The sequence below is a fragment of the Syngnathus floridae genome, chromosome 3, assembly GCF_059516105.1.
Source record: "Syngnathus floridae isolate MCC-2025c chromosome 3, RoL_Sflo_1.0, whole genome shotgun sequence".
In the NCBI taxonomy this organism is placed as follows: domain Eukaryota; kingdom Metazoa; phylum Chordata; class Actinopteri; order Syngnathiformes; family Syngnathidae; genus Syngnathus; species Syngnathus floridae.
The window spans coordinates 11,748,691-11,762,146 of record NC_142415.1 but is presented as its reverse complement, the minus strand read 5'-3'; the positions used below and the strand labels follow the sequence as shown (position 1 = coordinate 11,762,146).

The window sequence follows — 13,456 nt, the reverse complement described above, 5'->3', positions numbered from 1 at the left end:
TAGCCAGGATGGAGGATGATTATCATTGGTTTGCGGTGACATCATGCCCTCTCTCCCATGAGAGAGCCGCAGTATACGTGGAGGGTGTCGACTGGCAGTACTCCACGGAGGGAAGCGCTGCGCATCAACATTTCATACACGCTGATGAAATGGATGATTACAACAAAACAAGGATATTAGGATTCATAACTGGTTAAAATGTTGTGGTCAGCATCTTTCTCGTGATCCGTTTACTCAATTACTTAGGGTGCATTGTCCTTTGTCGGTCATGCGTCAGGCATTGTGCTGTGTTGCAGTTGTCACACTATTGCTTATTTCTGCTTTTTCTATTTTAGCCAAAAAGAGAGTGATAGGGAAACTCTGGGAGAAATCAATGCAGAGTGTCCCAAAAATACTATACATTTTCTTTTTCTATTTCGTATCAGGTACAGATGTGATGCCATCAGCATTTGACAACTTTGGCTTTACAGTTTAGTTTCAAGCAATTCCAATTGACCTTGGGGCAGCAGCGCAAGAAGCTGGCAAAAAGTGTTTCTGTTCTGTTACTGTAAATGTTATTTTACTATTGCATTGACGCGGGTTGATGGCTTAAAGCTTCTCAAACCGGCACTAAATTGAATATCTTTTCTCTTTACAGGCAGGAATTCTGCTTAAATGTCAATTGGGCTAGAAAATTACACGATACAAATGAGTGACAGACATAAAAGCCCCCGCGTCACAGCGAAACCCGATTTTACACCACAGCTTCTGACAAACTTAAAGGACATATGATTCAATGTTTTTTTGTTGTTGTTTTTTTTTTTTTTATAAAGGTTTTCTCAGTTTTACATACATCATTTTATGATGTAACTGTATGGGTTGTCCCCACAATTTAATCGGGACAACCCTGAAAGAATACCCACTCATAAAATTTCCAGGTTGACACATCAAGAAAAATAATGTACAGGGGAAGTTACGCCTAAAAGGACATGCGTTGGTAGAACTGCGCCGCGTCATACCGAGAGTTGATCCTATGATTTCGCCCCTGCCTTGTGACTTGATAGGATCTCTAATAGGTTAGTCGAAACTGAGCTTTATTGTATTGAATTGCGCAATGGTGTGGCCGATGAGTTTGCGTCTTGCAAATAACACTTAGCGCATTTAGCACGGGAGGTGAGATGGTTCTTGTCATTGAGGCCTTGTCAAAAGAGAAGGGGGGTCATATTAGTATTCTAGTCTCCCTCTGGACAGTGGAATCTGGTTTTGAAGTAGCAGTCCTGTCTTGTGTACTGCCAGCACATGACCAAATGAAGGAAGGGTACAAAGTCTGGCACCATAAGAGGAAAAGCAGCACTGCGGAGTAGCTGTCAACGGGACAGAGCAGGAATGTCAATGAGCGGGAGCGCACACGGATTTATATGTGGACCACTTCACTGGAGTGAAACCATGAATATAAAGCAGTGCTGATGTGTGAAGTCACGAAAAGGGAATTTGTCATGAGCTTAGAGGGTCAGCTGAATTTGGCTGTCACACTTCAGAGACTGGGAACTCCCAAGGACACTAGCCCTGGAGGTGTGAGCTGCTCCACAGGAAACTAATTCAGCATCTGACCTTAGGATTTTTTTTTCCCCCTTATGTTAATCAATAAAACGTTTACTGCTTCTACCAAGAAGACATTCATGAACATGTGATGGAGGACGATTCTCACTCGCGTTGCCATTCTAGTGACACAAATGATAGATTGTTTCTCACTCTTCTGTTTTTTATCTGCGTCAAACAGATTACCAAAGGCTGATGACAGTTGCAGAGAGCATCACAGCCTTAATGTTCCCCTTCCAGTGGCAACACGTGTATGTTCCCATTCTGCCCGCTTCTCTCCTCCACTTCCTTGACGCCCCAGTTCCATATCTCATGGGCCTGCACTCTAACGGACAGGATGACCGCACCAAACTAGAGCTGCCACAGGAGGTACAGCCTCACACCACACCCCATTGCTGTATGCCCGTGTCACTCTGGTGGTCAGAACCATACAAAGCCAGATTGGATCAGCTTTGCATATCTCATAATCATGTGTGATGTGTGACATAACATGACCGCATCAGCGTCCACTCTGATTGTGTCCACTTGTTCCAGCTGTCCTCATGCATAGTCTTGACTTTAGTTGTGTGACTAACTCAATGGACGTGATAGGAGATTTTGTCCCACACGTAGTCTCAGCACAGTGTTAAAAATGCAGTGTTGCTTGCTTGACCCGTCTGTGCAAAAACTGCTTATTTTTCTTTTGTTGAAAAAGAAGTGCGGTGCCATTTTTTATTTTTTATTTTGCATCTCTACTGTAGATTGATAGCAGTACTTTTGCTCTGCTAGTAAAATCAAATCAGAAAGCAAACCCTAAAAGAAATGGTGTCCGACCTCTGATTTAAATTAATTTCAAGACTTCCCGCCTCTAAAGTGTTTATTAATAAACTGCACAGTCAATGTGCAAGTTACATTGTAACATCACAGTATAGCCTCTTTGCTTTACAAGCAGTGGTATGAAAGTTTCATCCTTCACATTCCTTCATGTTGAGCTCTTGAAAAATTCCTCCAGATGTTTTTTTTCATCCCTTGGGCTTTCGCTATAAAACATGCAAAGTGCTCTCAGTCAACTGGGGTATTTTCAAGGTCAGCTATTGCTCTTAGCATTGTTTCCTCAATCTATTGTCCTACTTATTTTATGCCGCATGAAGGAACGACTACATTTATACTTGGATTCAGATAGTGACTGACATTTTTGTACCTGTGATCAGCATATCTTTTATCTCTTTTGCGTCCTGTGTTTCTGCAGGCCAACCTATGTTTCGTGGACATCGACAACCATTTTATAGAACTTCCGGAAGAGTTGCCACAGTTTCCCAACAAGCTCGAGTTCATACAAGAGATCTCCGAGGTGCTCATGTCTTTTGGCCTGACGCCGGAGGGAAACATCCACTCAACTGACACCCAGGTGAAACACAAAGGCTTGAGATCAGTCGATGCGGTGTCCGACAAACGCAACGGTAACCTGGCATCGCCGCTCAACTCCTACCTGCTGAGGGAGAACGTGACCATCGCCAGACTACAGGCTCTGGTCAAGAGGACCGGTGTCAGTTTGGAAAAGGTTGGACATTATCTTTTGAAGTGCTAAAGCAAAGCAATCACAGTTTATTATATTTATTTATATTATTGTACATTATGACATTCAAGCTATTGTATCTAAAAGAAATAATGTAAAGTCCTTAAATAATAATAGCTAATTTCTATCATACTAGAATGTCAAATTCGTCATAACTATGCTCCGTTCAGAACATATTTAGAATAGTGAAGATGTTTTTCACGTTTAATATGAATTTAGTATCTGCAATACTGGTAGAGGTGAGTTACTAAATAGATGTACTGCAGTAACCATGACTAAGCACAAGAGGGAGCCCTTTACACACTTCATGTTACATATTAAAACTTCTGATGAAGCGTTACCCTCATGGAAGAGTTTCCAATGCAATCATTAAGTGTTACTACTTGTATTTATTTGTAATAAAACAGGTGTCCATGGAAATGTCAGGTGCAAAAAAAAAAAAAAAAAAAAGCAATACATATTTAGGATGTTATCTATTTGGTGAATGGACCACAATGTTTTTTTCCCCCAGAATTCTGCGTAATGATTATATTTGGATCTTTATCCATATTAATCAGCTTTTGTTTGAAATCATTCATATGAAGATAAATAGAAAGCTCTTTTGTGGCATAAAGGATAACCCAGGCAGCTTTGTCAGTTCATTTTCAACAGACAGTCATAACTTAACTGAAGCTCAAGTACTCAGTGCTAAGTGCTCTGCTCTTATTGCACCTTTTAATTGTTTTTGAGTATTTCACTGCAGTTGATCTGCTTCTCACACATGCATGTGTGCACATCAGCTCGAGGTGAGAGAGGACACTGGCGGCAATAAAGACGCACGATTTCATTGTGATGAAGAGGAGCTCAAGATGCATCAGCTCAACATCCACGTGCGCGAGGTTTTTGCCAACCGCTTCACGCAGATGTTTGCTGACTACGAGGTGTTTGTAATCCAGCCGAGCCAAGATAAGGAGTCTTGGTTCACCAATCGAGACCAGATGCAGAACTTTGATAAGGTGAGCTGTTGCTGATTTTTTTTTTTTTTTTAAGGACAATAATTGTATAGCAAACTCCTGCTTTATCGCGGTGCATCGTTTGTGCTCCTGTTTTTGTAGGCCTCCTTCCTGTCCGACCAGCCGGAGCCCTACCTACCTTTTCTGTCTCGTTTCCTGGAGACGCAGATGTTTGCCTCCTTCATCGACAGCAAGATCCTCTGCCATGATGACGAGGAGAAGGAGCACACGCTGAGGGTGTTTGACACTCGTGTCGATAAGGTCCGCATGCTGAACGTCCGCACACCCACCCTGCGCACCTCCATGTACCAGAAGTGTACAAACATTGAAGAGGCGGGTAAGTTTGAACGGGGCTGGAAAGTTTGCACAAGTGGTTGAGTTAGGGAATTTAACAAATATTCCAAATTGGCAATTGAGGTTAATTTAATGGAAAGGTGTATTCAAGCATAAATACAAACATTTTGTTTGGTCTGTTTTGATAAATTTATTCATCCTAACTAATTGATAACAAAATTATTCAATTATTAAAATAATCATTCAATCAAGGGACAACCTTCAATCAGGTAAATTACCAATTTCCTCCCAGATAGTACTATGAAATCCCATAAATTGCCATGGAACGTTTCCAATGTTTTGCCACCTTATTTAGAGGAAATGATGAGCTAAATATTTTGCTCACAGAGAAGGCCATTGAGATGAGAGTGATGAAGATCGACCACACAGCCCTACATCCCCACCTCCTGGACATGAAGATCGGCCAAGGCCGTTACGAGCAAGGATTCTTCCCGCGACTGCAGTCTGATGTGCTCTCCTCTGGGCCCACCAGCAACAAGTGACTGCTTTGCATCACCCGCATGTTCATCCGATGCTTCCCTCCTCTTCGCTTGCCATTTATTCTATGTTTTATGTTCCAGGTGGGCTAAGAGGAGCGCTCCTGCCCAGTGGAGGCGGCGGGACCGCCAGAAGCAGCACGCCGAGCACCTTTATTTAGATAACGACCAGAGAGAGGTTAGTGTTCCGCTTTTCATGCGCACCTACGGCTTCAGCTTTGCATTCTCTCTGCATGATTCTTTTACTTTGGCTTCTTCATATTTTTGTTCTGTCTTTTCATAGTCTCTTTAGTCACCGTGTCTTTTTCTCTTTGTTTGCACTCATGCTTGCACACACTCAGCATGTCGAGTGTTTGTTTCCGGAGCTGCAGCTCCTGCTGTTTCTTGACCACTACTGGCACTTGCAGTCCTTCAAGCCCTGTCTAAAGTCGGTGTCTGTGGATGTGGTATGTGCTGGCCTTTGCTGAGGTCTTCATGCTCGGACCACAAGAGCTGCTCATGTTATTTTTCCCCATCGCCCCAAAATGATATAAAGTGATGATTTTTTTTCACACCCCATTAATTGGCACCAGTGAGATCCTTACAAAGCAATTTATAGTCTTATGAATGTGGATTGTCCAGATAGAATGATGACAAGGATCTTTCAACGGCCGCCTCAATAGGTACAACATCCAATGTGGTCCTTTTTTTGTGAAGGCTAATAATCCTCAATTTTGGATAACACTACTTCAGAGGTATACTATATTAAAACAATGAATCTGTATACCAACAGAAAATGACATTTGGATGTACATCTTATTTTTCCTCTTTTATACATTAAATATGACAAGACAGTTAACAGTTTGTAACAATGTGACCTGATTCAAACATTTAGTTTGGATTAACACATTTTCTTGTTACATGTCTACAGAATGATGACTTAAAAGCAATAATTAGTCAGATACTCAAAACGGAGGCAAAGTTTTTTTTTTTTTTTTGAATCAGAAAACTGAACAAAGAAAATTATATGTTTATTTAACCAAGCACCACCTAACCTTGTCTGACAAAAATCAAATAGCTTAATGCTAATGCACTGTGCAAAATGCCACTGATGGTCTAACAAAAGTAACATTGATGATGCATAGACAATATAACATTACTCACAGGCACATTTTCTTTCATCTTCTACAAAAACAACCAACATTATTGCAGCTTACTGAGTATTGTGATGGTCCTTGTGTATACTACAATAATTTAGACTGTGTTTTCCCCCTCCCTAAAGGGTAGCATTTTTTTTTCCCCATTTTCTTGTTAATGTTTGAAAGTGTGATGACTCTTTGTTGTGTGTAATGACAAATCGTGTCATTTGAAGGTGACTCAGACAGTTTAATTTTAAGTTGTTGAAAGAAGTCTATTTTTCAACAGAAATACATCCAAGAAGCACGGAACTTGGGCACCACCATCAGACAGCCCAAACTGTCCAACCTGTCACCTTCTGTCATCGCTCAGACCAACTGGAAGTTTGTCGAGGGGTTACTAAAAGAGTGCCGGATCAAGGTTTGCTCATGTCACTGTTTACTCTTCTGATTGCCATTGTAGCAAAAAATAAATTCTCAAGTAAAAAAAATAAAAAAATACCCTCCCACCATCGGTCTTAATACGTGCTTTTAAATGCAGACCAAACGCATGCTTGTTGAGAAGATGGGTCGAGAGGCAGTGGAGTTGGGTCATGTTGAGGTCAGCATCACTGGTGTGGAAGAGAACACTCTGATTGCCAGTCTGTGTGACTTGTTGGAGAGGATCTGGAGCCACGGGCTGCAGGTTAAACAGGTCAGGCAAACGACATATTTCATATTTACCAGGCTGCTCAGCACAGCACTCAATTCGGTCCCCGCAGGTGTTGAAAGCAGAATATTTGATACCATTTTCCTCTCTCCTGTTTTCTATTTCAGGGTAAATCTGCTCTCTGGTCCCATTTGCTCCATTACCAGGAAAGCAAAGAAAAGAAAAGTGCAACCCCAGCTGGTTTGGGACCTCCAGGTAGAAAAAATCCTGACATATACATGAAAACAAAGAAGATATACAAACATAACATGGATGTTTCTGTTCCAGGTTTTATTCATGACACTGAAAGACGGAAATCAGATGGTGGCGGATCTGCCATGCCCCCCCTTAAAGTGTCCCTGATCCAGGATATGAGGTGAGGAAGAAGATTTAGCAATAGGGTTCATTTTTTAATTAAACAGAATCTGACTTGATCTCTGCAAAGTTTGAAATACAGTCCAGTTGTACCTTGATGCAGACTATCCGGCCAAGTTCCTGACGTCACTCATTAAGCCGTGTCCCAGAAAGACACACAAATAATGCTACAGTTGTTGCTTTCACTTTACACTTTATGAAATTTTTTTTTCATTTTACATTGTTTTTATATAATGCAGTGCATTTTCTTGATTAAATACGAACAAAGATAAAATAATAACAAAAACAATGGGTCATCCAAATTGCATTTCAACTCTTTTTCAATTTGGAAGTGGTTAAGTCACAAATGACGTGTGTGTTTTAACTCCTTAAATTCGACGCTATGAAATTAGAAACTTAACAGTTGAATTTGTTTGTCTGTTTGTTGTATCTATCCATATATGTGTTTACAAGTGTGATGATAATCATACTTTGGCTGCAGAATTGTCACCAGGAGGCATCTGCATTTGTGTTGCACCAAGAAGTGTGTGTGCGTGTGTATCGGTACAAAACATTACTTCCAGCCTAATTAACACACACGCCCGCCGGGTTAAGTCAGTTCACACACACCCCCTACACCCCAAAATCAGTGTTGACGCCAAGATTAGTCACATACTTACAATACCAAAATAATCATTAATCCTTTAACACATTTTAATAATTCTTCCCTTTGTCATAACATGGAGTTGATATTTATGCACAGCAGATTGATAGATAATGTTTAAGTAAATATACCAATGGTGCAATCTCATTACCAGGCAATACTAGGTCAGTAATATTTGACTGTCATACAAATGTTACTTCCGTTGCTATGGAGATGCCGTGCAGAGAAAGTGGGTTACTCACTGGATGTAAAGGGTGGAGACATGGGGAAGGGTGGGGGAGCTGTCGAAGGCAGAGGAGAGCAGACACGCTTATGGCACAGGTGGAGTGGAAGAGAATCTGTCTGGACATTCCAGTCATGATAGTGGCTTGCAGCAATGACACAAACAAATGTCGACTGATAGAGTTCCATTGCAGAGGAATCTTTTTTAGTCACAACAGACTTCAAAAACTATAAAGGAATTTAACAAAAGCTAAAATCCTCATCCATAGCATGTCTTCTTAGGTTGCTAATGTAAATACACTGAATGTGCTTCATCGAGTATTCAATGAATCTTCATGCCTGGTGTGTGGTATACAATATTATGTTAATCGCAGGGTTTAGGAAATGAACCCTGCCACAAAATGCAAAAAAATTCATTAAGTGATGCCCCCACAAAATGCAAAGCATCACTTGTATTTAAATGAAACTTGAAGTGTCTCGGAGCCAAAAAAAAAAAACACTGAGCAACACTTTTGTCCAAATGAAGTTGCCCGATTCACTTCAACATAAATCTTTTGCACCAATACTATAATACCATAATGTAATAATAATAATTCTCAACTCACAACTTTCCACATGATGCTATCAAAACACTACTTTTGTGCAAGTCAATTGAGTAAAACATAGTTCCTTGGCACCAAGATGGTACCAAAGTCACACTTTTTTCTCAATGAAATTCCTCAACTAACATCAACATATCTCCTTGGCACCAAGATGGTGGCAAAGCACCTCATTTGTCTTATTGAAGCTTTCCCAAGTCACTTCAACATCGTTCCTTAGCAAAGATGGCATTAATAGACAATGCACTGCCCTAAAAGAAAATGAAGAATTTAGTGAATGCTGAATCGCGAATATGTTTTAGTTTATTGTATTTGTTTAATGTTGATAATAGATATGAGATTAATATCATCTTAATCAATATCTCCTTTTCTACAAGGATTTTGTAACATGATGGGTTTTTATCCCCCCCCAGACACATTCAAAATATAAGTGAGATCAAGACTGACGTGGGCAAGGCCAGAGCTTGGGTTCGTCTCTCCATGGAGAAGAAGCTGCTCTCCAGACATCTGAAGCAGCTGCTGTCCGATCTTGAGCTAACAAAGTGAGGGAAACAAAACACCAAGGGCTGCCTGCCCAGTGCAGTCTTTCTCTGGCATTGAAAGAGCAGATCCTACTTCATGTTTGTAAAAAAAAAAAAAAAGTCTTACTCCCAAGAAACCAAGATGTGATCCATTCATATATAATGAATTAACTCTCTGAAACTGCAAAACAACACACTGTAGTCTACCATTGCATGAATAATTCACATCCACATCACTTCATAATAGATATGGCGGGTAGTGAACTAGGTCAGGTGGGTATCTGTCTGCCTTTCTGACCTCATGTCACTTTTGTACTTTCTAGGCAACAGTGGGGTTTTGTTTTCTACCAATTTGCTATAAGTAAACTTTGGTAAATCAAATGGGATATACTGTACATGTGACATTAGCGGTTACAACATTCCAGAATGTTTTTAATTTGCAAATATTCAATGGGAAATAACAGCAATAAACCAGCAATTTCCAAAATTAAAGTTTACTTCTCGAAAGGCAATTTACAGGGAGGTCAGATTTTATCCTTGACTCAGAAGGTCTCCGACTTGGGAGTGTTTTGCGTCACAAGCCACCACTTGGTTGATTTACGTTTGTGCGACCTATGTTGCTTGAATGAGGTGAAACCTTTTTTTGCGCCACAGACCGGCTTCATGTAAAGAACAATATGTCTTATTTTGATAGGTAAGCACATACACAAATGGAAAAATATCATTAAAGATATAATTGACCATTACACGAATTATTGTTGTAATTAGTGGGAGTCAGACGGGCAAGTTGAAAGTCGTCAATATTTTTGAATATTTTTTTTTCCAACCCACCTTAATTTAGAAAACTGTACAAACGATACGCCTTCCTGCGCTGTGATGATGAGAAAGAGCAGTTTCTCTACCATCTCCTCTCATTCAACGCAGTGGACTACTTCTGTTTCACCAATGTCTTCACCACTATCAGTGAGTTTCCCTTATAAACTCTGGTTTGGTATTCGTTCAGCTTGAAATTACTGACATTTGTCTCCTTTGCTGCCCAGTGATTCCCTATCACGTGGTGGTGGTTCCCAGTAAGAAGCTGGGTGGCTCCATGTTTACAGCCAATCCTTGGGTGTGTGTGTCAGGTGAACTGGCCGAAACGGGCGTCCTGCAGGTCCCCAGGAACACTCAGGAGATCACATTTGAGGTTTGTCTCAGATTTAAGTTTTATATGCTGACACCAATTCTTGAGAATACATTTGCAACTTTTGAATTGGTAGGTTGGTAGTAACTGTTACATTTCCCTCCGTTTTTACAATCACTGAAGTACCTTTATGCGCTAACTTGGCTCATATTATTCTAACGTAACTGAAGTCATACTTGAGTACATTGTTTGACTATTCACCTCATGTGTTGACCCAAAATTTGAAGGAGCATATTTCTCCTCTTCCAGTGCCAGAACCTGGGGAAGCTGACCACAGTGCAGATGGGTCATGATAACACGGGTCTCTATGCGAAGTGGTTGGTGGAATGTGTTTTGGTCCGGAATGAGATCACAGGTCACACGTACAAGTAAGCTCAGCTTGGCAAGGAAAATTTGCCTTAATATTGCTTTGACCAAAAGTCCGAGGTAAACAATCGTGCTTGCTGCGCAGGTTTCCGTGCGGCCGGTGGCTGGGCAAGGGTGTGGACGATGGCAGCCTGGAGAGGATCCTCGTCGGGGAGCTGATGACGCCCAGCACGGAGAATGACGAAAGGTTGTGTCGCACGCCGCCAATGCAGCAGTCGCCGGGGATGATGAGAAGATTTGTGACCATCTCACCAAATAGCAAGCCAAGTAAGAAACAGCTCCACACAACTTTGCCAAACCTCAAACAATCAGGTCGTCCTCCGTGTGACTTCACTCATCAGCCGTGTCTTCTTTCTCTTCTGGCAGAGCTAAACACAGGTCAGATCCAGGAGGGAGTGGGAGAAGCCATCAATGGCATTGTGAAGCACTTCCACAAACCGGAAAAGGAGGTGGGAGACAGTCGTCTAGACAAGCTTCATGTCCTTCCATTATTCATCTCTCGCCTTGAGAAGCAGCAGCCTCTTTGGCGATTCTCGAGCTGCTCCGTGGTCTCTTTCAGACTGTTAAAAACATATTAAAGTTTAAATAATATACGTAGCTGTTTTGAATCCCACACAGTTCTTTTTTTAAATGCAATGCTCTTGTTAACATTGACTTGGCGGGAAATTGAAATCATATCTGTTGTTTCTGCTATTTACAGAGAGGCAGTTTGACGCTTCTCCTCTGTGGGGAGTTTGGTCTGGTCTGGGCTCTGGAGCAGGCTTTCCAGCACGGTTTTAAATCACCTCGACTCTTTAAAAATGTTTTCATCTGGGACTTCTTGGGTAAGAGCCGCCTTTTCCTCTAAATAACATATTTGTTCAACTGTGTATTTGACCTATTGTTTTGAATCTTGGCGCAAATCAAACAGAAAAGGCACAAGTGTACTTTGAAAGCGCTGAGCAACGTGAGGTGAATCCGGATGAGAACTGGCAAAGCCGCGTGCGCCACTTCTGCCGCTTCATGCGCGCCATCAACAACACGTCGAGAAACATTGGCAAGGATGGAAAGTTCCAGATGCTCATTTGTTTGGGTGCAAGGTAGGCAGGAAATGTCTATTTGTGATGAACATCCCCCCCCCCCCAAAAAAATTCAATGACATATGTTAACTTCCTTAGAGAAGATTACATTAAACCCTCACTTTGAACATGAACCAATACAAATGTTACTTTGCATTTTATATTTCCTAATTAATCATATTCAAGATGTCACTTGTTACTAAAAAAAAGTCACCCGTCTAGAAGCCAGCATCAAGAGATTGTCTTGATTGATTTCTGCTGTCATTATTTAAAATATACTTTAACTTTTTAATATACATGATAAATGGGTGCATTGGTGTTCAATCTACTCCTTGTGTTTGTCTCTCAGGGACCATTTGCTACATCACTGGATTGCGCTTCTCGCAGACTGCCCAGTCACGGTGCAGATGTACGAGGACACTGCGCTGATCAAAGATCGCTCGCTGGTCAACTCTCTGATTCGAGTCCTTCAAACTCTGCAGGAGTTCAACATCACCCTGGAGGCCTCGCTCATTAAAGGTGTCGGCATTTAAACCAAACCAGCTTCGCTCTGGTTGTACCGATGCAGGAACGGACGCTTAACAGGCGACATACTTTGGCTTATGTTCAAGATACTGTTACATCTGCCATATATTGTATTAAGTGCAATGAGCCTTTTGAAATCTGTTGTTTTTATCTGCAAAATGTGGTCATATTTTAAACATTTTCTTTTATGAACCATGTTTTCCATATTATTGGCAAATGCCCTTGTGCTACGTTTTATGAAAAGTTTTAATATTTTCATTGTTGGAGTGAACTGCTGACTGACTATAGCTGTATTTAAAGGGGATGCGAGATTCAAAACTGTTAATATATTTTATCAGAGAGAAACAGTGTTATTTTGTAAAATGACTCAAGTTGCTTGCTCTGTTGTCCACTCTGATTCCAATGTCATAATACAGAGCTTAAAGCAAATGTAGAGGTATGCTTTATAAGTATGTATATGATAAAGACTGGGAAGTTGAACTGTGGAACCTACAAAAGAAGATAAAGGCCCCTACAATTGCAGCCTTTTCTTGGGAAATGTATGCAGACCTTTTTTTATGTGAAATACCTTCGTACCTTCGTGCAGAAAAGGGATGCTCCATGCATGAAATAGAGACTCTATCCCTAACGGAAGACACCAGAACGTCAGTGCGTTGTTGGTTTGTGCTTCAATTCAACAAGAGACGTTTGGTCCCGATTCCCAATTTTCTGCACAATGACAGCCTTTATAAATAGCTCCCATCAGCCCATCTTCAACAGTCATCCAATTCCTGTCAGCAACTTGGAAGAAAATATCCTTGATCGCCTGCTACTCCTCTGCAGCCATTCATAACTGGAGCAAAAAATGCTTTTGTTGCCCTACACCTGATTTTCTTGTCATGGTTTCTTGCTATGCAATTTCCACAGCAGAAAATGTGCCCCCCTAACAAAGCCTGTGTCAGGGTCGCCTGAGGTCACCTCTCATTTAAACGTGTGTATAGAGTAAAGAGATTTGATAATTGAAAGACTCATTTTTCTGTGCCAACAGTGTCTGGAATGAACTCCTCTCTGTATGACTTATACATGAGCATCTTGCAAGATATATATTTTTGTTTCCCAAAAAAAAACATTGTACATTTAAGAAATAGCTGTGTAATGTAGTGTTTATTAAGTGAGAGGCCATGTACAGTGTAAAATATATCAAGAATAAAAGCATCTGTAATGTCA

General features: G+C 40.9%; 1 protein-coding gene across 2 annotated transcripts in view; it reads left to right on the top strand.

Moving 5' to 3' along the window:
- The window catches only part of dennd5a (DENN/MADD domain containing 5A), a 23,671-nt gene extending 10,215 nt beyond the window's left edge, over window positions 1-13,456 (top strand). For both annotated transcript variants that reach the window (XM_088370272.1, XM_088370271.1), the window contains 19 exons: window positions 1,760-1,947; window positions 2,807-3,118; window positions 3,913-4,128; window positions 4,228-4,462; window positions 4,807-4,957; window positions 5,040-5,133; window positions 6,360-6,491; window positions 6,612-6,764; window positions 6,887-6,974; window positions 7,047-7,134; window positions 9,011-9,139; window positions 9,960-10,081; window positions 10,159-10,304; window positions 10,551-10,669; window positions 10,753-10,934; window positions 11,034-11,116; window positions 11,368-11,491; window positions 11,578-11,746; window positions 12,075-13,456. In XM_088370272.1, coding sequence (XP_088226398.1) covers window positions 1,760-1,947; window positions 2,807-3,118; window positions 3,913-4,128; window positions 4,228-4,462; window positions 4,807-4,957; window positions 5,040-5,133; window positions 6,360-6,491; window positions 6,612-6,764; window positions 6,887-6,974; window positions 7,047-7,134; window positions 9,011-9,139; window positions 9,960-10,081; window positions 10,159-10,304; window positions 10,551-10,669; window positions 10,753-10,934; window positions 11,034-11,116; window positions 11,368-11,491; window positions 11,578-11,746; window positions 12,075-12,258 — 2,915 coding nt within the window. In that variant the 3' untranslated portion in view covers window positions 12,259-13,456. The remainder of the gene's footprint in view (window positions 1-1,759; window positions 1,948-2,806; window positions 3,119-3,912; window positions 4,129-4,227; window positions 4,463-4,806; window positions 4,958-5,039; window positions 5,134-6,359; window positions 6,492-6,611; window positions 6,765-6,886; window positions 6,975-7,046; window positions 7,135-9,010; window positions 9,140-9,959; window positions 10,082-10,158; window positions 10,305-10,550; window positions 10,670-10,752; window positions 10,935-11,033; window positions 11,117-11,367; window positions 11,492-11,577; window positions 11,747-12,074) is intronic.